This window comes from Triticum dicoccoides, chromosome 7B, assembly GCF_002162155.2.
Source record: "Triticum dicoccoides isolate Atlit2015 ecotype Zavitan chromosome 7B, WEW_v2.0, whole genome shotgun sequence".
Taxonomy (NCBI): domain Eukaryota; kingdom Viridiplantae; phylum Streptophyta; class Magnoliopsida; order Poales; family Poaceae; genus Triticum; species Triticum dicoccoides.
The window spans coordinates 103,586,569-103,612,416 of NC_041393.1; the positions used below are offsets into that span (position 1 = coordinate 103,586,569).

General features: G+C 47.8%; 1 protein-coding gene across 1 annotated transcript; it reads left to right on the forward strand.

Moving 5' to 3' along the window:
- The first annotated feature begins 23,680 nt into the window (after positions 1-23,680).
- On the forward strand, positions 23,681-24,736 carry LOC119338319 (26.2 kDa heat shock protein, mitochondrial-like). Its single transcript, XM_037610614.1, has 2 exons — positions 23,681-23,953; positions 24,064-24,736. The coding sequence occupies exons 1-2, from the start codon at positions 23,737-23,739 to the stop codon at positions 24,183-24,185; spliced, it is 339 nt and encodes a 112-aa protein (XP_037466511.1). The 5' UTR covers positions 23,681-23,736; the 3' UTR covers positions 24,186-24,736.
- Positions 24,737-25,848: the final 1,112 nt, after the last annotated feature.

The following is a 25,848-nucleotide window of genomic DNA, read 5'->3' on the forward strand; positions in this document are numbered from 1 at the left end:
CCTACTAGTTGATCTTTCTTGCATGGGAGAAGTGCTTAGCTTTGGGTTCAATCTTGCGGTGTCCTTACCCAGTGACAGAAAAGGTTGCAAGGCACGTATTGTATTGTTGCCATCAAGGATAAAAAGATGGGGTTTATATCATATTGCTTGAGTTTATCCCTCTACTTCATGTCATCTTTCTTAATGCGTTACTCTGTTCTTATGAACTTAATACTCTAGATGCATGCTGGATAGCGGTTGATGTGTGGAGTAATAGTAGTAGATGCAGGCAGGAGTCAGTCTACTTGTCACGGACGTGATGCCTATATACATGATCATCCCTAGATAATCTCATAATTATTCGCTTTTCTATCAATTGCTCGACAATAATTTGTTCACCCACCGTAATACTTATGCTATCTTGAGAGAAGCCACTAGTGAAATCTATGGCCCTTGGGTCTATCTTTTATCATATAAGCTTTCAATCTACTTTTATTTGCATATTTACTTTTTGCATCTATATTATAAAATACCAAAAAAATATTTATTTTATCATACTATCTCTATCATATCTCACTTTCGCAAGTGGCCGTGAAGGGATTGACAACCCCTTTATTGCGTTGGTTGCGAGTTCTTTGTTTGTTTGTGTAGGTGTGTGGGACTTTTGAGGAGCCTCCTACTGGATTGATACCTTGGTTCTCAAAAACTAAGGGAAAGACTTACTCTACTTTGCTGCATCACCCTTTCCTCTTCAAGGAAAACCAACGCAAGCTCAAGACGTAGCAAGAAGGATTTCTGGCGCCGTTGCCGGGGAGGTCTTCGCTCAAGTCAAGACATACCAAGTACGCATCACAAACTCATCTCCCTCGCATTTATATTATTTGCCATTTGCCTCTCGTTTTCCTCTCTCCCACTTCACCCTTGCCATTTTATTTGGGGAAATTTTTGTTTTTGCCACTCTAGATTTTGCCAATTTTCCTTATGCCACTCTAGATTTTGACATTTCACTTTTGCCACTCTTTGTTTTTGACAATTATCACAATTGCCATTTTGTGGCAAAAGAAAAATAATTTTATTTCATTTTTGCCACTCTTAGCTTTTGATAATTATCACAATTGCCACTCTAAAAATTTTGCTTTTGCCACGGGAATGGCAATTGTGATAATTGTCAAAAATTAAGAGTGGCAAAAGTGAAATGTCAAAATATAGAGTGGCATAAGGAAAATTGGCAAAATCTAGAGTGGCAAAAACAAAATTTTCCCTTTTATTTGCCCTCTCTTTCCCAATCTTCTCCTCTCTTTCGCTTGCATTTTTCTGTTTGCTTGTGTGTCGGATTACTTATTGCCATGGCGCAAGATAATACCAAATTGTGTGATTTCTCCAATACCAATTATAATGATTTCCTTAGTACTCCGATTGCTCCTCTTAATGATGTTGAGTCTTGTGAAATCAATACTGCTTTGTTGAATCTTGTTATGAAAGATCAATTCGCCGGCCTTCCTAGTGAAGATGCCGCTACTCATCTAAACAATTTTGTTGATTTGTGTGATATGCAAAAGAAGAAAGATATGGATAATGATATTGTTAAATTGAAGTTATTTCCGTTTTCACTTAGAGATCGTGCTAAAGTTTGGTTTTCGTCTTTGCCTAAAAATAGTATTGATTCTTGGAACAAGTGCAAAGATGCTTTTATCTCTAAGTATTTTCCTCCCGCTAAGATCATCACTCTTAGGAACAATATTATGAATTTTAAACAACTAGATCATGAGCATGTTGCCCAATCTTGGGAAAGAATGAAATTGATGATTCGCAATTGCCCTACTCATGGTTTGAATTTATGGATGATCATACAAAATTTTTATGCTGATTTGAACTTTGCTTCTAGAAATCTTTTAGATTCAGCCGCGGGGGCACATTTATGGAAATCATGTTAGGAGATGCTACAAAACTTCTTGATAATATTATGGCTAATTATTCTCAATGGCACACCGAAAGATCTACTAGTAAAAAAGTGCATGCTATAGAAGAAATCAATGTTTTGAGTGGAAAGATGGATGAACTTATGAAGTTGTTTGCTACTAAAAATACTCCCTTTTTCCCAATTATATGACTTTGTCTACTTTGATTGAGAATAATAATGAATCTATGGATGTGAATTTTGTTGGTAGGAATAGTTTTGGAAACAATGCTTATAGAGGAAACTTCAATTCTAGACCGTTCCCTAGTAATTCCTCTAATAATTATGGAAATTCCTACAATAATTCTTATGGTAATTTCAATAAGATGACCTCTTATTTTGACAATAGTGTGAAATAATTTATGATTTCTCAAAAGAATTTTAATGCTTTGCTTGAAGAAAAATTGCTCAAAGTTGATGATTTGGCTAGGAACGTTGATAGACTTTCGCTTGATGTTGATTCTCTTAAACTTAGATCTTCTCCTCCTAAGCATGATATCAGTGAGTCTCTCAAAGCCATGAGAATTTCCATTGATGAGTGCAAGGAAAGAACCGCTAGATTGAAAGATTGCTTTGTAAAGGCGTCTTCTTCTAGTTTCCATGAAAATAATAATGAAGATCTTAAAGTTATTGATGTGTCTCCTATTAGATCTTTGTTTTGCAATATGAATCTTGATAATAATGGGACTGGAGATGAGTCAACTTTAGTTAGAAGGCGTCCCAATAATTCAGAGTTTTTAGATCTGGATCCTAAATTTGGTAAAAGTGGGATTGGAGAGGTCATGAATTTAAATAGATTGAACCCACTATCTTGGATTTCAAGGAATTTGATTATGATAATTGTTCTTTAGAAGGTTGTATTTCCTTGTTGCAATCCGTTGTTAATTCTCCTCATGCTTATAGTCAAAATAAAGCTTTTACCAAACATATCGTTGATGCCTTGATGCAATCTCATGATGAAAAACTTAATTTGGAAGTTTCTATACCTAGAAAACTTAATGATGAGTGGGAACCTACTATAAAGATTAGAATTAAAGATCATGAGTGTTTTGCTTTATGTGATTTGGGTGCTCGTGTTTCCATGATTCCGAAAACTTTATGTGATATTCTAGGTTTCCATGATCTTGATGATTGCTCTTTAAATTTGCACCTTGCAGATTCCACCATTAAAAAGCCAATGGGAAGGATCAATGATGTTCTCATTGTTGCAAATAGAAATTTGGTGCCCGTAGATTTTATCGTTCTTGATATAGATTGCAATCTTTTTTGCCCTATTATTATTGGTAGACCTTTCCTACGATTGGTGCGATTATTGATATGAAGGAAGGGAATATTAGATTCCAATTTCCATTAAAGAAAGGCATGGAGCACTTTCCAAGAAAAAAAGTCAAGTTACCTTATGAATCAATCATGCGAGCTACTTATGAATTGAGTGCCAAAGATGGCACTACTTAGATCTATCTTCGCTTTTATGCCTAGCTAGGGGCGTTAAACGATAGCGCTAGTTGGGAGGCAACCCAATTTTATTTGTGTTTTTTGTTTTTGTCCCTGTTTAGTAATAAATTTTGCATCTACCTTATGTTTATATGTGTTTTTATCTTTTAATTACTGTTTGTGCCAAGTAGAACCTATAGGATAACCTATGATGATAGTTGATTTGATTCTGCTGAAAAACAGAAACTTTGTGCGCACGAATTTAGTTTTGTTAAATCACAGAAAAGTGCTTTTGTGTTGATTCTTTTTGATGCTGATCAATAGACAAATTTTCCAGGACTTCCTAGTTTGGTAGGATGTTTAGAGTTCCAGAAGTTTGTGTTAGTCACATATTGCTACAGACTGTTCTGTTTTTGACAGATTCTGTTTTTCGTGTGTTGTTTGCTTATTTTGATGCATCTATGGCTAGTAAAATAGTTTATAAACCATAGAGAAGTTGGAATACAGGAGGTTTAACACCAAAATAAATAAAGAATGAGTTCATTATAGTACCTTATGTGGTGGTTTTGTTTTCTTTCACTAACGGAGCTTATAAGATTTCCTGTTGAGTTTTGTGTTGTGAAGTTTTCAAGTTTTGGGTAAAGCTTTGATGGACTATGGAATAAGGAGTGGCAAGAGCCTAAGCTTGGGGATGCACAAGGCACCCCAAGATATTCAATAATAGCCAAAAGCCTAAGCTTGGGGATGCCCCGGGAAGGCATCCCCTCTTTCGTCTTCGTTCATTGGTAACTTTACTTGGAGCTATATTTTTATTCGCCACATGATATGTGTTTTGCATGGAGCATCATGTATTATATTAGTCTATGCTTTTTAGTTTACCACAATCATCCTTGCTGTACACACCTTTTGGGATAAGCCCACTTGATTGAATTTGCTAGAATACTCTATGTGCTTCACTTATATCTTTTGAGCTTGATAGTTTTTGCTCTAGTGCTTCACTTATATCTTTTAGAGCACGGCGGTGGCTTAATTTTGTAGAAATTGCTAGTCTCTCATGCTTCACTTATATTATTTTGAGAGTCTTTTAGAACAGCATGGTATTTGCTATGGTTATAAAATTGGTCCTAGAATGGTAGGCATCCAAGTTGGGTATAATAAAAACTATCATAGGAAGTGAATTGGATGCTATGATCAATTTGATACTTGATAATTGTTTTGAGATATGGAGGTAGTGATCTTAAAAGTCATGCTAGTTGGGTGATTATGAATTTAAAGAATGCTTGTGTTGAAGTTTTTGATTCCCGTAGCATGCGCGTAATACTTTGTTTTTATTTGTGATGAAGTTGGGGCACAATTTTATTTGTTGATTGTCTTCCTTATGAGTGGCGGTCGGGGACGAGCGATGGTCTTTTCCTACCAATCTATCCCCCAAGGAGCATGCGCGTAATACTTTGTTTTTGATGACTTGTAGATTTTTGCAATAAGTATATGAGTTCTTTTGACTAATTTTGAGTCCATGGATTATACGCACTCTTACCCTTCCACCATTGCTAGCCTCTCTTGTGTCGCGCAACTCCCGCCGGTACCATACACCCACCATATACCTTCCTCAAAACAGCCACCATACCTACCTATTATGGCATTTCCATAGCCATTCAGAGATATATTGCCATGCAACTTTCCACCGTTCCGTTTATATGACACGCATCATCATTGTCATATTGCTCTTTGCATGATCATGTAGTTGACATCGTATTTGTGGCAAGGCCACCTTCATAATTTTCATACATGTCACTCTTGATTTATTGCATATCCCGGTACACAGCTGGAGGCATCCATATAGAGTCATATTTTGTTCTAGTCTTGAGTTGTAAATCAATAAAAGTGTGATGATCTTCATTATTAGAGCATTGTCCCAGTGAGGAAAGGATGATGGAGACTATGATTCCCCCACAAGTCGGGATGAGACTTCGGACTTTACAAAAGAAGAAAAAAAGTGAAAGGCCAAAAAAAAGAAAGGCCAAAGAAAAAAAAGGAAGAAAGAAAGAAAAAAAAGAATAAAAGAAAAAAATGAGAGAAAAAGAGAGAAGGGACAATGCTACTATCCTTTTACCACACTTGTGCTTCAAAGTAGCACCATGATCTTCATGATAGAGAGTCTCCTATGTTATCACTTTCATGTACTAGTGGGAATTTTTCATTATAGAACTTGGCTTGTATATTCCAATGATGGGCTTCCTCAAAATTCCCTAGGTCTTCGTGAGCAAGCGAGTTGGATGCACACCCACTTAGTTTCTTTTGTTGAGCTTTCATACATTTATAGCTCTAGTGCATCCGTTGCATGGCAATCCCTACTCACTCACATTGATATCTATTAATGGGCATCTCCATAGCCCGTTGATATGCCTAGTTGATGTGAGACTATCTTCTCCTTTTCTGTCTTCTCCACAACCACCATTCTATTCCACATATAGTGCTATGTCCATGGCTCACGCTCATGTATTGCGTGAAAGTTGAAAAAGTTTGAGATTACTAAAGTATGAAACAATTGCTTGGCTTGTCATCGGGGTTGTGCATGATTAAATACTTTGTGTGATGAAGATAGAGCAACAGCCAGACTATATGATTTTGTAGGGATAACTTTCTTTAGCCATGTTATTTTGAGAAGACATGATTGCTTTGATTAGCTTGCTTGAAGTATTACTATTTCTTATGTCAATATTAACTTTTATTTTGAATCATTTGGATCTGAACATTCATGCCACAATAAAGAAAATTACATTGAGAATTATGCTAGGTAGCATTCCACATCAAAAATTCTGTTTTTATCATTTACCTACTCGAGGACGAGCAGGAATAATGCTTGGGGATGCTTGATACGTCTCCAATGTATCTATAATTCTTGATTGTTCCATGCTATTATATTACCCTTTTTGGATGTTTATGGGCTTTATTTTACATATTTATATCATTTTGGGACTAACCTACTAACCAGAGGCCCAGCCCGTATTGCTCTTTTTTTGCCTATTTCAGTATTTCGAAGAAAAGGAATATCAAACGGAGTCCAAATGGAATGAAACCTTCGGGAGCGTGATTTTTGGAACAAACGTGATCCGGAGAACTTGGAGTGCAAGTCAAGAAGCAAACGAGGCGGCCAGGAGATAGGAGGGCTCGCCCACCCCTCCTGGGCGCACCCCCTGTCTCCTGGGCCCCACGAGCGGCCACCGACGTACTTCTTCCTCCTATATATACCTACGTACCCCAAAAACATCCAGAGAGCCAACGGAAAACAATTTCCACTGCCGTAACCTTCTGTATCCGCGAGATCCCATCTTGGAGCCTTCGTCGACGCTCCACCGGAGGGGGAATCGACCACGGAGGGCTTCTACATCAACACCATAGCCTCTCCGATGAGTTGTGAGTAGTTTACCACAGACCTTCGGGTCCATAGTTATTAGCTAGATGGCTTCTTCTCTCTTTTTGGATTTCAATACAATGTTCTCCCCCTCTCTTGTGGAGATCTATTCGATGTAAACTCTTTTTGCGGTGTGTTTGTCGAGATCCGATGAATTGTGGGTTTATGATCAAGTTTATCTATGAGAAATATTTGAATCTTCTCTGAATTCTTTTATGTATGATTGAGTTATCTTTGCAAGTCTCTTTGAATTATCAGTTTGGTTTGGCCTACTAGATTGATCTTTCTTGCCATGGGAGAAGTGCTTAGCTTTGGGTTCAATCTTGCGGTGTCCTTACCCAGTGACAGAAAGGGTTGCAAGGCACGTATTGTATTGTTGCCATCAAGGATAAAATGATGGGGTTTATATCATATTGCTTGAGTTTATCCCTCTACATTATGTCATCTTTCTTAATGCGTTACTCTGTTCTTATGAACTTAATACTCTAGATGCATGCTGGATAGTGGTCGATGTGTGGAGTAATAGTAGTAGATGCAGGCCGGAGTCAGTCTAATTGTCACGGACGTGATGCCTATATACATGATCATGCCTAGATAATCTCATAATTATTCGCTTTTCTATCAATTTCTCGATAGAAATTTGTTCACCCACCATAATACTTATGCTATCTTGAGAGAAGCCACTAGTCAAACCTATGGCCCCCGGGTCTATCTTTTATCATATAAGCTTTCAATCTACTTTTATTTGCATCTTTACTTTTTGCATCTATATTATAAAGTACCAAAAATATATTTATCTTATCATACTATCTCTATCAGATCTCACTTTCGCAAGTGGCCGTGAAGGGATTGACAACCCCTTTATTGCGTTGGTTGCGAGTTCTTTGTTTGTTTGTGTAGGTGCGTGGGACTTTTGAGGAGCCTCCTACTGGATTGATACCTTGGTTCTCAAAAACTAAGGGAAATACTTACGCTACTTTGCTGCATCACCCTTTCCTCTTCAAGGAAAACCAACGCAAGCTCAAGACATAGCATTACTCCACGTGAATCTATGACCATGCAGGAACAACTCTTTTAGACCATGATCGTCCACAAAGCGCTTGAACATTCCCATCATTCGACGATCCAGTGCCGAATTGTTTTTATCTGCCGCGTATAAGATTAAGTTGAAGTCACCAATTACCAACCACGGTCCAGGGCACAACATCCTGCGCTCGAAAGCTCCTGTAGAAAGTTAACCTTTTGCTCGTCTTCTTGTGGCCCATAGACCACCGAAAGCCACCAAGGGGTGCCTTCCTTAGGTGACACAAAACCCGTAATGAAGTTTGTGTCATTGACAAAATTTGTCAATAGGACCTTATTGGAATCCCAAACCACAAAGCTCCCACCTCTCGTATCGGACACCGGCAGATAAGTAAAGCCATCATAATTAGGACCCATACATTGTAGGACTACAAATTGATCTACCAAGTCAAGCTTAGTTTCTAGAATACAAATGATCGCCACTCGCACAGAATCTACGAACTCTCTGAGCGACTTTATTTTTGCTGGACTGTTGAGTCCACGCACATTCCAGCACACCAACTCCACCGCGTCGCACGACATCAGGAAGTGAAGCTCCCATGTCGCCCACCGGCTACCTATTGGACCATAACCGGCTCAGACTTCTCCAACTCATCGCCAAGGTTGAGAGGGATCGCCTTCCCGAAGATGGCTGCAATAGCTCTGAACTATGGTTCCTGCAGTGGAGAATCAAACACCATCCTGAGCTGACCTAGCGCATCTTCGGAGATTGCCAGGTGTCGGTGTCAAAACCGGTGGATCTCGGGTAGGGGGTCCCGAACTGTGCGTCTAGGCGGATGGTAACAGGAGACAAGGGACATGATGTTTTTACCCAGGTTCGGGCCCTCTCGATGGAGGTAAAACCCTACTCCTGCTTGATTGATATTGATGATATGGGTAGTACAAGAGTGGATCTACCACGAGATCAAGGAGGCTAAACCCTAGACGCTAGCCTATGGTATGATTGTTGTAATGGTTGTTCGTCCTACGGACTAAAACCCTCCGGTTTATATAGACACCGGAGAGGGCTAGGGTTACACAATGTCGGTTACAATGGTAGGAGATCTACATATCCGTATTGACAAGCTTGCCTTCCACGCCAAGGAAAGTCCCATCCGGACACGGGACGAAGTCTTCAATCTTGTATCTTCATAGTCTTGGAGTCCGGCCGATGATGATAGTCCGGCTATCCGGACTCCCCCTAGTCTAGGACTCCCTCAGTAGCCCCTGAACCAGGCTTCAATGACGATGAGTCCGGCGGGCATGTTGTCTTCGGCATTGAAATGCGGGTTCCTCCTCCGAATAATTCATAGAAGATTGTGAACACCAGGATAGTGTCCGGCTCTGTAAAATAAATTCCACATACCACTATAGAGAGAATAATATGTACACAAGCTCAATCTGCTGACGTATTTTGTGGCGTGACGTCACACCACTACCAAGCCTTTACTTGAATCGTTTTTATTATACCACCTCAGCGCGTTTAGCGAAGCGGTTTCCTTGGCACATCTTGTCGAAGCAGAGATCATGTTCCCCTTATTCCGGGATTCCCATCAATACGGACGTGGGTAACCCAACCGCGCCATTGATCGTGGCGCTTGGGATATAAGCGAGTTTTACCAGGCCGGTGGGGACGTATAGTCTTCGTACGCCCATATATAAGGGGATAAGGATCCACCTTTTTTACCTACGCCTTCTTCCTCCTTTGCTTATCCATCTCCGCGCACTCGAGCTCTAGCGCACAAGTCCGCACATCTCACCTCAACCTTCTCCATCCATGTCCGGAGTGGGAGGCAAGTGGATGGCCTCCTCCGTTACGGAGGGGCACATCGAGAAACTGCGCGGCGCCGGATACCTGTCCGGCGACATCGCGCACCGGCTGCCCGACGAGGGGCAACTCATCCCCACCCCCAGGCCCCATGAGAGGGTCGTATTTCTTCCACACTTCCTCCGCGGACTGGGCTTCCCACTTCACCCCTTCGTCCGGGGGCTCATGTACTACTACGGCCTGGACTTCCACGATCTGGCGCCAAACTTCATCCTCAACATCTCGGCGTTTATCGTCGTGTGCGAGGCCTTCCTCTGCATCCAGCCCCACTTCGGCCTGTGGCTAAAGACCTTCAACGTCAAGCCGAAGGTGGTGAAGGGCGTCCAAGCGGAGTGCGGAGGCGCCATGGTGGGTAAAATGCCCAACGTCACTTGGCTTGAGGGTGCCTTCGTGGAATCCATCAAAGGGTGGCAATCGGGGTGGTTCTACATCACGGAGTTGCGCGACCCTAAATGGGCGGCGGCCCCCGAGTTCAGATCTGGTATCCCCATGCAGCTTACCTCCTGGAAAGAGAAGGGCTTGCTATGGGGTAGTTCCGAGGAGCTGACCAGACTCCAGTCCTGTCTCCAGACCCTGGTGAACAAGAAGCTTAAACTTGTCAACGTGATCCAGGTCATGCTCGTCCACTGGATTCTCCCCTGCTAGCAACAGGCCTTCAATTTGTGGGAGTTTGATCCGGCACAGCACCGGACCTTGAGCGGGCTCTTCGACACGACGTACGAAGCTGCCTGGAGGGTGCTGTTCAAGGGCGGAGAAGCCCCCGCATCCGCAACTGAAGATCGCGGATTCAGCACACAACGCCCGGCCGGCGAGGTAAGCTATGTTATCCTTTACGGGATACTCATTTCTTTCATAGTTTGACTCTATGTGGGATCTAAACTCCCAATGCCTTTAACAGGACTGGCAGAAGACGTCCGGACAGGTTAACTGTCCGACTCCCCTTCCAGAAGACCCAGCGGACACCCGTTTGACGGGGCTGCTAGTCCCGGCACTCTACGTGGTGCCGGAGAGGAAGGCCAAGAAGAAGGCCACGGGAACCCGAAGGAGTTCCCGGCACCAGGTGGTATCGGGCTCATCGTCCGATGACTCCGAGGCGGACTCCTCCCCCGAGGAGGAGGAGAAAGATGCCTCTTCCCCAGCGGGGGGAGAGAAGAAGAGGAAGGCCTCCCCAACAAGGGTGGCCGAAGGGTCCAAGAAAGGACGGACCCTTCCCCCGGACTGCTCCGCCAACGCCGACAACGGCGACGAGGAGTGGCCCTCAAGGGCCAAGCCCCTGGCAAGATCGTAAGTGTCCGGATTCCTGGATGATTTATAATTTCTCTTTTTGCCATGTGGTGTCCTTCTAATACCGCATACAACCTGTAGTCCGGCCAAGGACGATCTTCCCTCTTCGTCGAGCGGGTCCTTGGCTACGTCGGATATGGATTCCCTTCCGACCGCCTCCACCCCTCGTGATGCTGATGACACCGAGGTGGGGTCCCAGGAGGAGACCCGCCAGGAGGGGGAGGCTCCGGAGGTGCCACAGGGCAACCTCCCGGAATTCGCACCAGACTCCACGCCGGAACCTGCAGTGGTTCCGGAGTCCGGCAGGTGGCCCCTTCGTAAGAAGGGCAAGACTGTGACACCGGCAGCCTCCGTCCAACCGGAGTCGCCGGATAACTTGTTGGAGGCGCTCAACAGCGCTTCCATCGAGGAAGAACACCGCACTATCATGAGTGCGGTGATTCAGAAGGTTCAACTCGCCAAGAGCGGGCTGACCGAAGCCCGCAGCAGCCTTCTAACAGGCTTTGAGGTAAGAAATTTAAGATATGTAATATAATACCACATAGACAATAGCCCCTGATGCTCGGTTCGGTGTTCGGAAAGAAAAGCCGGACTGAGGATCTAAAAAGATATACGCAGGAGTTCTAAAAATTATGTCAATATGGATTGCAGGCTGCGTTGTTGACCTCTGTCGCGCTGACTGCGGAGGTTGATGCTTTGAAGCAGAACCTCGAGCGGTCCGAGAATGAGCTTGGCCTTGCCAAGAAGCAGCTCGAGGACAAGGAAGTTGAGTAACACTGTATTAAATTTGTACCTTACAGAAAAGGATTTTGGTTGCAAGAGAAATAACAGGGATAACGTGCGTACTGCAGGAGCCACGAACGAGGTGGCGACCCTGAAGGAGGCCGTGTCCGCGGCCGAACATAATGCGGCCACGGAACGAGCTGAGCGAGAGAAGCAGGAGGCGCAGGTGGCGGAGGTGCAGCAAGAGCTCCAGGCTCTCGTGGAAAAGCATGAGAGTTTGGAGCGTGACTCAAAGACTCGAGAGTCCGAGCTTGCATCGGCTCTTGAGAGTGCCAAAGCTGCTAAGGCCGAAGTCCATAAGGCCCTCCAGGAAATTGAGGCATTGAAGAAAATAGCAGCGGGTAAGGCATTTTTCATGCAAAGCAAGCATGTGAATGTGAATTACCTGTTACTTACCCGAATTCGGAGCTCTCCAGGAGCGTTTGCAGATCTGCCTCGCAGCGTGTCCGATGCTGCCGCTTTCTACCGGGCCGAGGAGAGGAGCTCGACGGAGAAGGTCTTCTGGTCTTAGTATGCTGAGGCCGGACATCCGGTGCCCCTTAGCGACCAGCTGAAGCAGCTGGTCGAGCTCCACAAGGTAGCCGAACAGGCCATGAAGGGCCTCATAGTTCGGCTGTGGCCCAAGGAGGCCATGCCTGGGAGCTACTTCGGCCTGGTGCGGCGGCTGGTGGATGTGTGTCCCTAGGTGGAAGTCGTCAAGCAATTCGCCTGCATTGAAGGTGCCCGTCGGGCCCTTGCCCGTGCAAAAGTGCACTGGGGCAGGATGGACGCCGAGGAGCTTCTGATGGACGCGCCGCCGGCGGGCAAGGAGTATCGCACGCCCGAAATGTATTATAAGAGTGTCCTGAAGGGAGCCCGCATGATTGCGGATGAGTGCTCCAAGGATGTAATATTTGAGTAGAATCGCATTATGTTATCCTGTGCGCTGAAAACTGTGTTCATATGCGCTAAGCAACGCTTATTAATTTAAAATATTACCTTCTGTGCGGCCGTTTATCAAATCTGAGAGATGGCAAGTCGTCGGCTTCAGCCCCCATGCCACTATTGCTGGGGTGTTCGTGATAACTTGAGCACTCTTGCTCCCATGTTTGGGTCCATCTATGGAGGCGCTCAACACAACGAACGAGGCAATCGGACTTATAATGCTTGAACACTCTCACTTAGCCATAGAATTCTATAATTTTAAATTTCGGCGAAGCCCCTAGTGTTCGGAAGACCGAGTTCGGGGCGCTATCCACGCCTGGGCCGGACAAAGCCGGTTCCTCGCTCTAAGCGGCATAAGTCTTTAGGGACTCGAAAAAACCTCTCGAACAACGACCAGCTCTCGCCTTATCATGACGGTCAGTTTTAGGTTTCTCCACTGAGGCGCTCGCCCAGCTCAACCGGGGCGCAATCGCAGTGGTTCTCCCAGTGCTACCTTAGCCGATAGAACGGAACGTAAGGTACCAAAACATGGGAGCCGGGCAAACCCAACTATTGACCCAAGACATGATTCGGAGCCGATGCATATAATGCTATAAGTTCGGGGTGCCGCACTTGTGAAAGTGTTCGGACTTATCACACCATAATGCGGAGAACTTAAGCCCTGGTGTATTCGGCCATACCAAAGTGTACGGATGCAGGATGTCATAAATGAACATATATATAAGAAAGAAATGCAATTATAAGCAAAAAGTGATGCATTGTTTATTCAAGGAATTCTGCCATGGATGCAGAACGATACAAATAGTGCGGTAAGCAAGGGATTGGACTATTAAACATGTCCCCCTCCAGGGGTAGGCTGCGGAATGGTGTATTAAACAGATTTAATGCTCGTAATGGAGACCACCTGAGTGTTCGTCGTAGCCTTTCTCCTTCCCTGGCTGTTGCATCGTGAGTTCGGCAGGTCCACTGCCGGACAGGGCCTCTGGTGAACAGAGTCCTGTGGGTAAAAAAGAAAAAAAGAAAAAGAGAGACACACATGGGAGCCCCTGGTGTGGTTGAGCCGCACTCTGGGTCTGTCGTGGTCGTGCCCCTCCCCCTATGCCCACGGTAGCTCCAGAGCGTAATGATGTACGCGAAGGACTGGTTTTGCAATTATGCAGGGGCTGGGGTTGGGGCCGCATTGCTACGCGTGCTCGGAACGTGCCAGGTGGTCTTGTTGTAGGTTACTCCGGGCGCGTTTGGCCGTGTCCGGTCGCTTAACGGCCGGACTCGAAAATTGCCTTAAGAGGCTGCTCTGAACTTCTGCCGCAAGAGCCGCTGTGTGTTCCTCCGTTCGGAGGGAGCGTTCAGTGTTTCCGTTGATCGTGATGACTCGTCGAGGGCCTGGCATCTTGAGCTTAAGGTATGCGTAATGCGGCACCACGTTGAACTTTGCAAACGCGGTCCGTCCGAGCAGAGCATGATAGCCGCTGCGGAACGGGACTATGTCGAAGATTAACTCCTCGCTTCGGAAGTTATCCGGGGATCCGAAGACCACTTCCAGTGTAACCGAGCCTGTACAATTGGCCTCTACACCTGGTATGACGCCTTTGAAGGTCGTCTTTGTGGGTTTAATCCTTGAGGGGTCTATGCCCATCTTGTGCACTGTATCCTGATAAAGCAGGTTCAGGCTGCTGCCGCCGTCCATCAGGACTCTAGTGAGGTGAAATCCATCAACGATTGGGTCTAAAACCAATGCGGCGAATCCGCCATGGCGGATACTGGTGGGGTGGTCCCTTCGATCAAAAGTGATCGGGCAGGAGGACCATGGGTTGAACTTTGGGGCGACTGGCTCCATCGCGTATACGTCCCTGAGTGCACGCTTCCGCTCCTTCTTGGGTATGTGAGTTGCGTATATCATGTTCACCGTCCGCACTCGTGGGGGGAAACATTTCTGTCCTCTGTTGTTCGGCGGCCGGGTCTCTTCCTCGTCATCGCTATGCAGCCCCTTGTCATTGTTTTCGGCAATTAACTTGCCTGCCTGCTTAAATACCCAACAATCTCTGTTGGTGTGATTAGCTGGCTTTTCGGGGGTGCCGTGTATCTGGCACGAGCGGTCGAGTATTCGGTCCAAATTGGACAGACCCGGAGTAGTTCTTTTGAATGGCTTTTTCCGCTGACCGGGTTTGGAGCCTCTGAATCCGACGTTGACTGCCGTATCCTCAGTGTTATCGCCGTTAACGCGGCATTTGTTTTTGTTGCGACGCGACCTGCCATTGCGGTCCTTGTTATCCGGACTGCCAGAGTTTTTGCTGAGGTTGTTACTGCGGGCTAGCCAGCTGTCCTCTCCCGCGCAGAAGCGGGTCATGAGTGATGTGAGGGCTGCCATGGATTTCGGCTTTTCCTGTCCTAGGTGCCGGGCCAGCCACTCGTCGCGGATGTTATGTTTGAAGGCTGCGAGGGCCTCTGCATCCGGACAGTTGACGATTTGATTTTTCTTTGTGTTAAGAACCATGTCCAAAATTGTTTGGCCGATTCATCTGGCTGCTGAATTATGTGGCTTAGGTCATCGGCGTCTGGTGGTCGCACATATGTGCCCTGGAAGTTGTCAAGGAATGCGGCTTCCAGGTCCTCCCAACACCCAATTGACTCTGCTGGCAAGCTGTTAACCCAATGCCGAGTTGGTCCTTTAAGCTTGAGTTTGAGATATTTGATGGCGTGAAGATCGTCACCGCGGGCCATGTGGATATGAAGTAGATAGTCTTTGATCCAAACCGCGGGGTCTGTTGTGCCATCGTAGGATTCAATGTTCACGGGTTTAAACCCTTCAGGGATTTGATGATCCATTACTTCATCTGTGAAGCATAGTGGGTGTGCGGCGCCTCTATATTGGGCTATATCACGACGTAGCTCGAGCGAGCTTTGTCTACTGTGTTCGGCCCGGCCGGAGTTGCTGTATCCGGCGCGACGGTAGTCGTCGCACGTCGTGGGGCGCCCACGTGATCCGTAGATCGATCTTGATTGTCTTGCCTTGTCCTCCAATATGTCTCGCAAGTCCGGCGCATTCCCCCGTGGCTTCGTACTTTTCGAGCGGTGCCGGGGTACGGTCCAGATGGAGAGCCTAGAGGCCTCTCTGTCGCGGCCACGAGGTGGTCGGTCTGCCGTATTGTGCGCTGGTGATGAAGGTTTATACTCCTCCTCCTCTAATCGGGGGAGCAACTTGCGTTTTGGGTAGCTTTTGGAGGGGCGTTCGAGTTCATACTCTTCGGACGCCAGGACTTCAGTCCATCTGTCGGCTAATAGGTCTTGATCAGCTCGGAGCTGTTGCTGCTTTTTCTTTAGGCTGTTTGCCGTGGCCATAAGCCTGCGTTTAAAACGCTCTTGTTCGACGGGATCCTCGGGCACGACGAATTCGTCGTCGTTGAGGCTTGCCTCGTCTCTGGAGGGAGGCATATAATTATCATCCTCTACCTCTTCGTCTGCCGCTCTCTCGTGAGGGCTGGCTTCTCCGTCCTCCTGTGCTGAATCTTGCTGGAGGGGGTTGTCTTCGGCACTCTCTACGGTGTTATTATCTCCGGTGCCAGAATCTCCATTCTTGCTGTGGCGGGATTTAGAGCGGCGCCGCTGACGCCGGCGCTTGGGCTGTTTCTTGGAGGAATCTGCCTCTGCTGCTTCTTCGCCATTCCCATCCTTTGGGGTGTCCACCATGTATATGTCGTATGACGAGGTGGTCTTCCAGTGCTCCGTAGGCACTGGTTCTTGGTCGTCTCCGGCATCGTCGTCCATACCGTTGATGTCTTCGGAGTCGTAATCTAGCATGTCGGTTAGATCGTCGACAGTGGCTACAAAGTGGGTGGTGGGTGGGCTTTGAATTTCTTCGTCGTCCGCATCCCAACTGTCCTGACCGCAGTCCGGCCAGGGCTCTCCTGATAACGAGAGATGCTTTAAAGAATTCAGGATGTCGCCAAAGGGTGAGTGCTGAAAGATGTCCGCGGCGGTGAACTCCATGATCGGCGCCCAATCGGATTCGATTGGTAGGGGCGCAGGAGGTTCGGCGTCCGGCGAGGAGTCCGGCACCTCGGAGTCACGAGCTTTACAAGGGACCAAGTCAGTATTCGGCTCCATCGTCGTAGAGGTTGCAGCTCCCGAGGCGGTGTCTAGCCACCCGTCCTCGATCTGTGCGGTCGGCTCCGAATTAAGGATCGGAGCGGACTCATGTGCGGCCTCCAGGGCACTGTCCGGCAGCAGAGCTAAATCATGCCCATCATGACAGTGCGGTGCTCTTGGCTGTGGCTCGAATCCATCGAAGATCAAGTCTCCGCGGATGTCAGCCGTGAAGTTTGGGCTTCCAAATCCGACCTGATGGCCAGGGGCGTAGCTTTCGATCTGCTCCAGATGGCCAAGCGAATTGGCCCGCAGTGCAAAGCCGCCGAACACGAAGATCTGTCCGGCGAGAAAAGTCTCACCCTGGACTGAGTCGTTATGGATGATCGAAGGAGCCATCAAGCCTATCGGTGACGACACAGAGGAACTCTCAATGAAAGCACCAATGTCGGTGTCAAAACCGGCGGATCTCGGGTAGGGGGTCCCGAACTGTGCGTCTAGGCGGATGGTAACAGGAGACAAGGGACACGATGTTTTTACCCAGGTTCGGGCCCTCTCGATGGAGGTAAAACCCTACTCCTGCTTGATTGATATTGATGATATGGGTAGTACAAGAGTGGATCTACCACGAGATCAAGGAGGCTAAACCCTAGAAGCTAGCCTATGGTATGATTGGTGTAATGGTTGTTCGTCCTACGGACTAAAACCCTCCGGTTTATATAGACACCGGAGAGGGCTAGGGTTACACAAAGTCGGTTACAATGGTAGGAGATCTACATATCCGTATTGCCAAGCTTGCCTTCCACGCCAAGGAAAGTCCCATCCGGACACGGGACGGAGTCTTCAATCTTGTATCTTCATAGTCTTGGAGTCCGGCCGATGATGATAGCCCGGCTATCCGGACACCCCCTAGTCCAGGACTCCCTCACCAGGTCTTCGCAGTCAAATCCCAAGGTCTTGAGGAGAACAGTTTCAGCTGCCGACGCCCTGGACTTTCTAGGTCCAACAATGCAAGTCGAGCGAGTCGCGCGCCAAGGTGTGAAAGGGTCTTGCCCAGCATGAACCCCACTCATCCCTTCGAATTCTTTGAGCAGCGGCAGGGCAAGCTTCTTGAGTAGGCCGGCACAAAAAGTCTTAATGTTGGACAGGGCAACTTGCTCTTTGGATGTCAGGTTGGGCACCACCGGAAGCAAAGCTAGCTCAGACGTCTCCTCCGAGGGGGCATCACGCGACGAGAGCTGCATGGGCTGCATGGCCTGCATACCAGCCTCGGACGTGGTCATATCAGGGTCCAACCCGCTCGGCGTGGGAACTAAGCCAGATACCTCCAAGATCGGTCCATCATTATTCCCATTGGTCGCATGCAGCAGAATCTCCGACACTGGAGCCCATCCTTCGGGATTGGCCAATGGCACCACTGGACACACAGCATCCATCGAAGCAACCTTGGGGGCGTGGGGGGGAGAAGGTCAGTGGGCCCCAGGGACTCTCCAACGAGCAAAACCAGACTGGCCCCGCTGTCATGCCTAACAGCAGCATCAGGCTCCGCTGATGGGACAGGGATGGTTTGAAATGCCAGCTCCACATTGGGCGGATCAGCCGGGCCAGACCGCGGAGCAATCTCCACCACACAGACCTAGTCAAAAGCGGTCTCCCGAAGAACAGCCTGAGGCGGCAGAACAGCAGTCGCTTGCGCAGGGCCTGGCGTCACCACTGGCCCTGGCCCCAACGGCCCCACCTGCAGAATGGGATCTTCTGCATCCTCCTGAACCACCACCGGCGCCACCACTGGCGCCACCACAGAGCGCACGTGAACATCCCTGCCGATATGGACCGGAGCAGGGGGCACCAACGGAGAATGAGACGTCACCGCTCCGCCATGCTCCATAGGCGGCAGCCACCAGGACGAGGGCCCGATGCCTCCTAGGAGAGCCTGCCGGTAGGTGCCACCCATCCCACGTGGCAGGTGCACACCTCCGCGGTGATCACGGACACCCATAGTCCAAGGCAAGACTCACCATTCTCCCACGCCAGAGAAGTCGCCAGAGTCCTCGGGCAGACCACTCTGACCGCTGCCGTCCGAGCTGGGCGTCCGCAGCCAAGACTCCACGCCATCATGCTCCCTAATCCTCCCAATATGAATCAAGGTCTTGTATTCGAACAACTGTCTGGACGTGGGCTGGCGCGCGGCCGGATCAAATGCCGCCTCTGGCTCCGGCACCCAAAGCAGCTTGTCCACAGGCACCGAGTCTGGATCGACACACCAAGCACGAACTTTGAACAGGGAGAGGTCTTCTCTGCTTGCGGTCTCAGGAGCCAAACTCTCAACAAGGCAGGAGGAACCAAGCAACTCCGTCGCTGTCTCTCTGGTCCAAACGTGAGATGGCACTACATCAATCATCAGGTCAACTTGCGAGTGCATGAGTCTGGAAACTGCCTAGGCTTGCCGCAACCATGGTTTGACGAAGAGCTTGAAGCGCCTTGTTGCGGAATTCAGTCCTCACAAACAGCACAAGAAAGTCTTCAGGGTGGAACTTGTGGACTGAGAAGAAGTGGCGGGGAATACGCAGCTGGACAGAGATGGCTTCGGTGGCATCCTGGCAAGACACCAGAGGGCGAGGACCTCCGACATATGCCACCACCGCCAGCTGCAGGCGACGCTCCAGGTCATCAATCTCCGGGGTCCGCAGGAGGATGCAAGAGGCACCAGAGTTGCTCGCCACTGCCAGCCCAAAATCCACAGGTGTGGTGTCGCCTGGCACTAACGAGGGCCCCTCCTGGGGAGAGGCCTGCCGAGTGGCCGGAGACAGCCTGCTCGCGATTCCGGCTGGCACCAGTGGCAGAGCGATCTGTGCCACCTTAGACATCACCACCCGCCGGAGATCCTCCTCCGATCTGGGACTCCAAGGCCGCTTGCACTCCGAGGAGATGTGCCCCTCAAGGCCACAGCGGATGCACAGCGGCAGAAAGGTGCAGTCATCCCGGCGGTGGCCCTCCCGAAAGCACTTGAAGTGTTGGCGCCGCCGCTCCTCGAAACGCCGCTTCTTCTTCCTCACACAACTCTCTCTTCCTCTTGATTCTCTCAAGAACACACACCATGGAAGAAACCGAGAAAAACACACGCACACACACACCAGGGAAGGAAGCCAACTAGCTTTGCCAAGAGGCTCTCCTCCTGGGTCACACAAGTGCTACATCTTTTCTGCCAGCCCTCACGGCTCAACTCCGTCGATTAGTACAAGGGGTTTTATACCCATTATAGCACAGGCGCACGCACACCACTAGCATCGACCCACTAACCAACTAGACGCTAACTACATGCAACTAATTCCTACATGCACGTCCAGCCCTTATCCACTCAACGGATCACAACTAACTAGATGCCCCACGTCTACCGGTCGTGTGGTTCTCCACAACAGCACAGCCACACGTTTGCTAACGCACGTGCTAAGTCAAGATTATGGCTAACATGAAGCACAAACCAAAAAGGTCTGGCAGAATCTCCCTGCGCTCCAGCGACGAAGATGGAGAGCACGGCCTTGACGATGAAGATGGAGCGCCTTGCGAGAAGGGCCTGGCCTCCTCTAGGGCACCGCCGCGCCAATCGCTGCGGGCGGGGCGGGGACGAGGGGGGCGCCGATGGCCCCGGTCGAAGATGCAGAGCCCGACGAGGCGGAGAGCCCCAAGCCCGAGACCACCAGACGCAGCCTCGAAGACACCGAACCCGGGCTCGCAGATCCAGAGGCCATGGGGGGAACGGGGAAGCGCCACGGAGGGAGGTGGACGCCGGGGACCGGGGTGGTCACCGGTGGGGAGAGGGGAGGTGGACGTCGGGGCCGGAGTGGCCACCGCGGGGGAGAGGGGCGCTAGAGGGGGAGCCAGGAGAGAATACTGGAGATGGATTGTGTACTCTCAACACGATTTTATAGTACGATTACTTCATATTTATTATTTTTGTATGGTTATTTAGGAGCCTTGTATAAGCTAAACGTGCAGAGTTTAGCAAACCAAACAGTGTTATTAGGTTGACACTATATATGCTTAAGCAAGGCAAGCTATGCAGCTGGCTGTTGCTTTCAGAGGTAGAAAATGAGTTTTTAACCTCTCCATTATCTGAAGAGGAAGTTCGAGCCGCGGTGTTTCAAATGGAACACAACAAGGCTCCGGGACCAGATGGTTTTCCGACAGAGTTTTATCAATGTTTTTGGGATATGATTAAGGCGGATTTGGTTCAGTTGTTTAACCAACTGCATGCTGAAAACCTTGATATTGCCCGTTTAAACTTTGGGGAAATTATTCTTCTGCCCAAGACTAAGGAGGCTAGTCGTATTCAACAATATAGACCGATTTGCCTTCTAAATGTCAGCTTTAAGATATTCATAAAGGTGGCAACTAATAGGTTGAACGGGGTGGCTGACCACGTGGTCAAACCCACTCAAACATCGTTTATGCAAGGACGCAACATACTAGATGGAGTTGTTGTGCTACATGAAACTGTGCATGAGCTCCACCGTAAAAAGTTGAATGGAGTCATATTCAAAATAGACTTCAAAAAAGCATATGACAAAGTCAAATGGCCCTTTCTTTTGCAAACTTTGCGCATGAAGGGGTTTTCACCAAAATGGTGTCGATGGGTAGAGAGTTTTGTTTCTGGAGGTAGTGTGGCTATCAAAGTCAACGATGATGTTGGCAACTACTTTCAGACTAGGAAGGGGCTTCGCCAAGGGGACCCTGCTTCCCCTATTTTGTTCAACATTGTAGTTGATATCTTAGCTATCCTTGTTGAGCGGGCTAAGGTGGCCGGTCAATTTAGCGGCGTGATTCCTCATCTGGTAGAAGAAGAACTGTCTATTCTACAATATGCGGTTGACACTATACTTTTTCTAGATCATGACCTAGATAAATATAGAAACCTCAAATTGCTTTTATGTGCATTTGAGGAGCTCTCTGGTCTCAAAATTAACTTCCATAAGAGCGAGCTTTTCTGCTTCGGCGATGCTGCAGAGTCCGCATCTGAGTATGCTGAGATTTTCGGCTGTCAGCTCGGCCAGTTCCCGATCAGGTATCTAGGTATTCCTATTCACTATCGGCGTTTAACTATCGCTGAGTGGAAGCAAGTGGAAGAAAGACTTGAGAAACACCTAGCCAGCTGGAAGGCCAAACTCTTGTCGTATGGGGGACGGATGATTCTGATTAATTCCGTCCTCAGCAACATGGTTCTATACATGTTGTCATTCTTCCACTTACCTAAAGGGGTTCTACAACGTCTCGATTATTTTAGATCCAGATTTTTTTGGCAGTGTGATAATGAATCCAAGAAATATCGGCTGGCTAGGTGGAGTATATTATGCCGACCTAAAAGTAAAGGGGGCCTTGGAATTCAGGATCTTGAGATTAAAAACATCGCTCTCTTGAGTAAATGGGTATACAAACTACTCACTGAGAATGGAGTATGGCAGGAAATCATTCGTAACAAGTACGTGGGGTCTAAAGCCATTTCTCAAGTTCATTGGAAACCCGGTGATTCACATTTTTGGAGTGGCGTGATGAAGGCCAAGGAATTCTTTTTTCAATTTCGTACTTTCTCGGTTAGGGATGGTTCTCAGGTTCGATTCTCGAAAGACACCTGGCTGGGGGCCACTCCTCTTATGGTGCAATACCCTAGCTTGTATAGGATCGTCAGACATAAATTAGTCACGATCAAACAAGTATTGGGACAAGAAAACCCTGATATTTCTTTCCGTAGGGACCTTATTGGGCCTAGTCTGGTGGCATGGAATGAATTACTCAATCGTCTGGAGGCCATTCAGCTGTCAGGCAAACCAGACAAGTTCCGATGGAATTTGCATCAAAATGGTACCTTTTCAGTCAAATCCTTGTATGCTGCAATGACCCACACTGATGTACCGGTTGATAACAAGAAATAGTGGAAGCTCAAAATTCCCCTAAGAGTGAAGATATTCCTTTGGTTTCTAAACAGAGGGGTCATCTTAACTAGAGATAACTTGGCACGACGCAACTGGCAAGGTAGCAAGACATGTGTCTTTTGCCAACATGACGAGTCCATCAAACACTTTTTTTTTAGTGTAAGTTTACTCGTGTAGTCTGGACCATAGTTCAAATAGCTTCAAATCTATATCCCCAACATAGTGCGCGTAACATGTTCAGCAATTGGTTGCGGGGTATCGATAAACAATTTTCTGCACATCTACTCGTGGGAGCGACTGCCTTATATTGGGCACTGTGGCTCACTAGAAATGATGTGATTTTTAACAATAAATGTGTTTCATCTCCTGTGCAGGTTATCCATGCATGTACACGATGGCTCCGTACGTGGTCTATCCTGCAGAGGCCGGAGGACAGAGACCTTTTTATGATGGCGTCTACACAGCTGGAGCATACAGCCAAGGAGGTTTTCTCCCAACATGGATGGCGGTGTAATCTCCGGATAGGCATTGCCCCATCCTAGGCTGGACTGATTTACTTTTGCTGTAAAACGATATTTATTTTTAGGCTTGTTGGACATGTTGGCTGTGTGCATCACGCTATTCAAAGGCCGGGCATTCTTCAATGCGATTGTATCACCTCGATATATCAATTGAATGAAATGTTTTTTATCGAAAAAAAATGTGAGTCCACCAAACGGTAGGAATTCATTGGAAAAGTAGTCCAACTTTGAAAAGCAAATCACTCGTACCCGACGTAGCCGAGCAGATCAAAGGTTAGCACCACCCATGTCGCCCTAATCGTATATCAAGCAGCACCAATCGTAAAGCTGTGGCCTCCAGATCTTTCTGGAAGGCTCAAGACCCCAACCGATCTGTCCAGAACCTTCTAAACCCGTTTCCCATCCCCTCCCCCAAGAAATCTCCCCCGCTCCCCACTTACAAAACCCCCTCCATTTCGCATCCCGTCTCGCTCACCACAAGAATCCAAAATCACAGCAGAAGAGAGAGAGAGAAAGAGGAGAGAGAGAAGAGAGAGACCATGGCCTCCGCCGTCGTTTGCAAGGGCGAGGGTGCCGCGCCGGCGGCCAGCCTCCTCAAGTCCGCTGCTCCCGTGGCCTTCGGCGCGGTCCACTCCCCCGCCGTCGCCGCCGCCCGCCGCCCGTACAACACCCGGGTCAAGGAGGTCAGCCGCTACGACGACGACGACGACGACTACAGCGGTTGCGACCTCGTCATCCCCAGCTTCTTCTCGCAGGGTATGCTTCCCTTCCCCACCTGTGGTGCACCGTTTCTTTGCCTTCGTTCTGAAGTATCAACATCGCAGCGTTCTGATCTGCTTTTGGTGTCCTCGGTGTTGATTCTGCAGACGTGCTCGACCCGCTCGGCGCGCCGACCAGCATGGCCCGTCTGCTGTCTCTGATGGAGGACGTCGCAACTCAGAACGGCAGCCTCTCCTCCACTGCTGGTGCTGGGGCGTCGCGGCTCTGACGCTGGGTGGCCAAGGAGGACGATGACGCGGTGTACCTCAAGGTGCCGATGCCGGGGCTGACCAAGGAGCACGTGAAGGTGCGCGTGGACAAGAACATCCTGGTGATCGAGGGCGAGGGCGAGAAGCAGCCCTGGGACGGCGACGACGACTCCGCGGTGCCAAGGTACAACCGCCGCATCGAGATGCCCGCCGACGCGTACAAGATGGACAAGATCAAGGCCGAGATGCAGAATGGCGTGCTCTGGGTCACCCTGCTCAAGGTCAAGGAGGAGGAGCGCAAGGACGTCTTCCACGTCAAGGTCGAGTAGGTAGTGCTCGTGGAGGATGGCCGGCGCGAGAGTGTGAGAGACGCCTTGTTGATGTGGTCATGTTTGGTGTGTGTCTTCCTTGTTTTGCTTCGTTGATCGTCTTGCATCGAGTAGGTGAAGTTGGCCGCGAGTTTGGCATATGATGAAGTTGCTTTGGTGGTGAAATTGGTCATGCAATTCTGTTGATTTCCTCAAATTTGTGAACTGATTTGGTGCTGAAAATCGTCATGAAACCTTGCTGATCTCCTTAAGTTTGGCGTGCTGGACTAAATTAGTGCTGAAATCGATCATGTACTGCGTTGATTGTCTGAAGTTTGGCTTGATGAACGACCTTGATTGTCTTATGAACTTTGTCATGAACTTTGTCATTAACTTTATTGATTTAGTGGTGAAATTTGTCATGAACTTTGTTTATTGTATCAAGTTTGGCCTGATGAACTAGTCTTAAGCCAGTCTGGCCTGTCTATCTTTTCTCGTCCTTGATCTGTATTGCTTTAAGCTTTCTGCAAAAAGCTGTGCATTCATGCCAACTCTCTGAAAATTTGACTGGTCTCCTCGAGTTTGACGTCATGGAGTTGGTGAACTGGCAGTTACAGGTTGTGCTTATCCTTGAATTATTTGTGCTGAAATTTTTGCTGGTCTGATCTCCTCGAATTTTGTGTGCTTATCCTTGAGTTTAACTTCGTGTAAAAACTGCATCTGTTCCAGTTCGTAGTTATAGGGTTCTTCCGTGGACTGTCACATGAGATAGGCGTTTGTTTCTTTATGTCCTGCTTCGTTGATCTTCTCAAGTTTAATGTGACGAACTGATTTGGTGGCTCCCTGAATGTTTTGTGTTGATCCTATGTGTTTACTTCTTGATATTATCATATATACTTTGGTGGAGAAGTTGATCCTGAACTCTGTCAATTTTCCAAAAATAAAAAAGTATGGTTAACTATTTTGCTGGTGAAAATTCGTCATTAAACTTTGTTGATTCGTCATTAAATTAGCAAGTACACTACTATTTTCATGTGAGACCAACACTTGAATGCACAAGTAACAAAATGCAAAAATGTGACTCCACTCAAAATTATGCACTTAAGTTATGACCTTACTCCTAATATTTTAGTTTTGTAGTAACGCACGGGCATTGTGCTAGTTTGTATAATTTCTTTGGGTTAAACTAACACTGGAAATGACACTAATCCACCCAGGAGCTTTTTATTTTGAGCACACCATCTTCTTTCAGTTTCTGGACCCAATTCTGAGCTGTACAGCAAATACCCTGTATCAGTGGCGAATCTAGCACGGAAATGAAGGGTAGGCTCAAAGCAAATTCCTAGGTCTAATTAGCAATGTATTGCAATTATTG

Coding starts and splice junctions, on each gene's coding strand:
- LOC119338319 (XM_037610614.1), top strand. CDS start 23,737: ATGGCCTCCGCCGTCGTTTGCAAGGGCGAGGGTGCCGCGCCGGCGGCC. Junction 23,954..24,063: donor CCCCAGCTTCTTCTCGCAGG/GTATGCTTCCCT, acceptor TTGATTCTGCAG/ACGTGCTCGACCCGCTCGGC.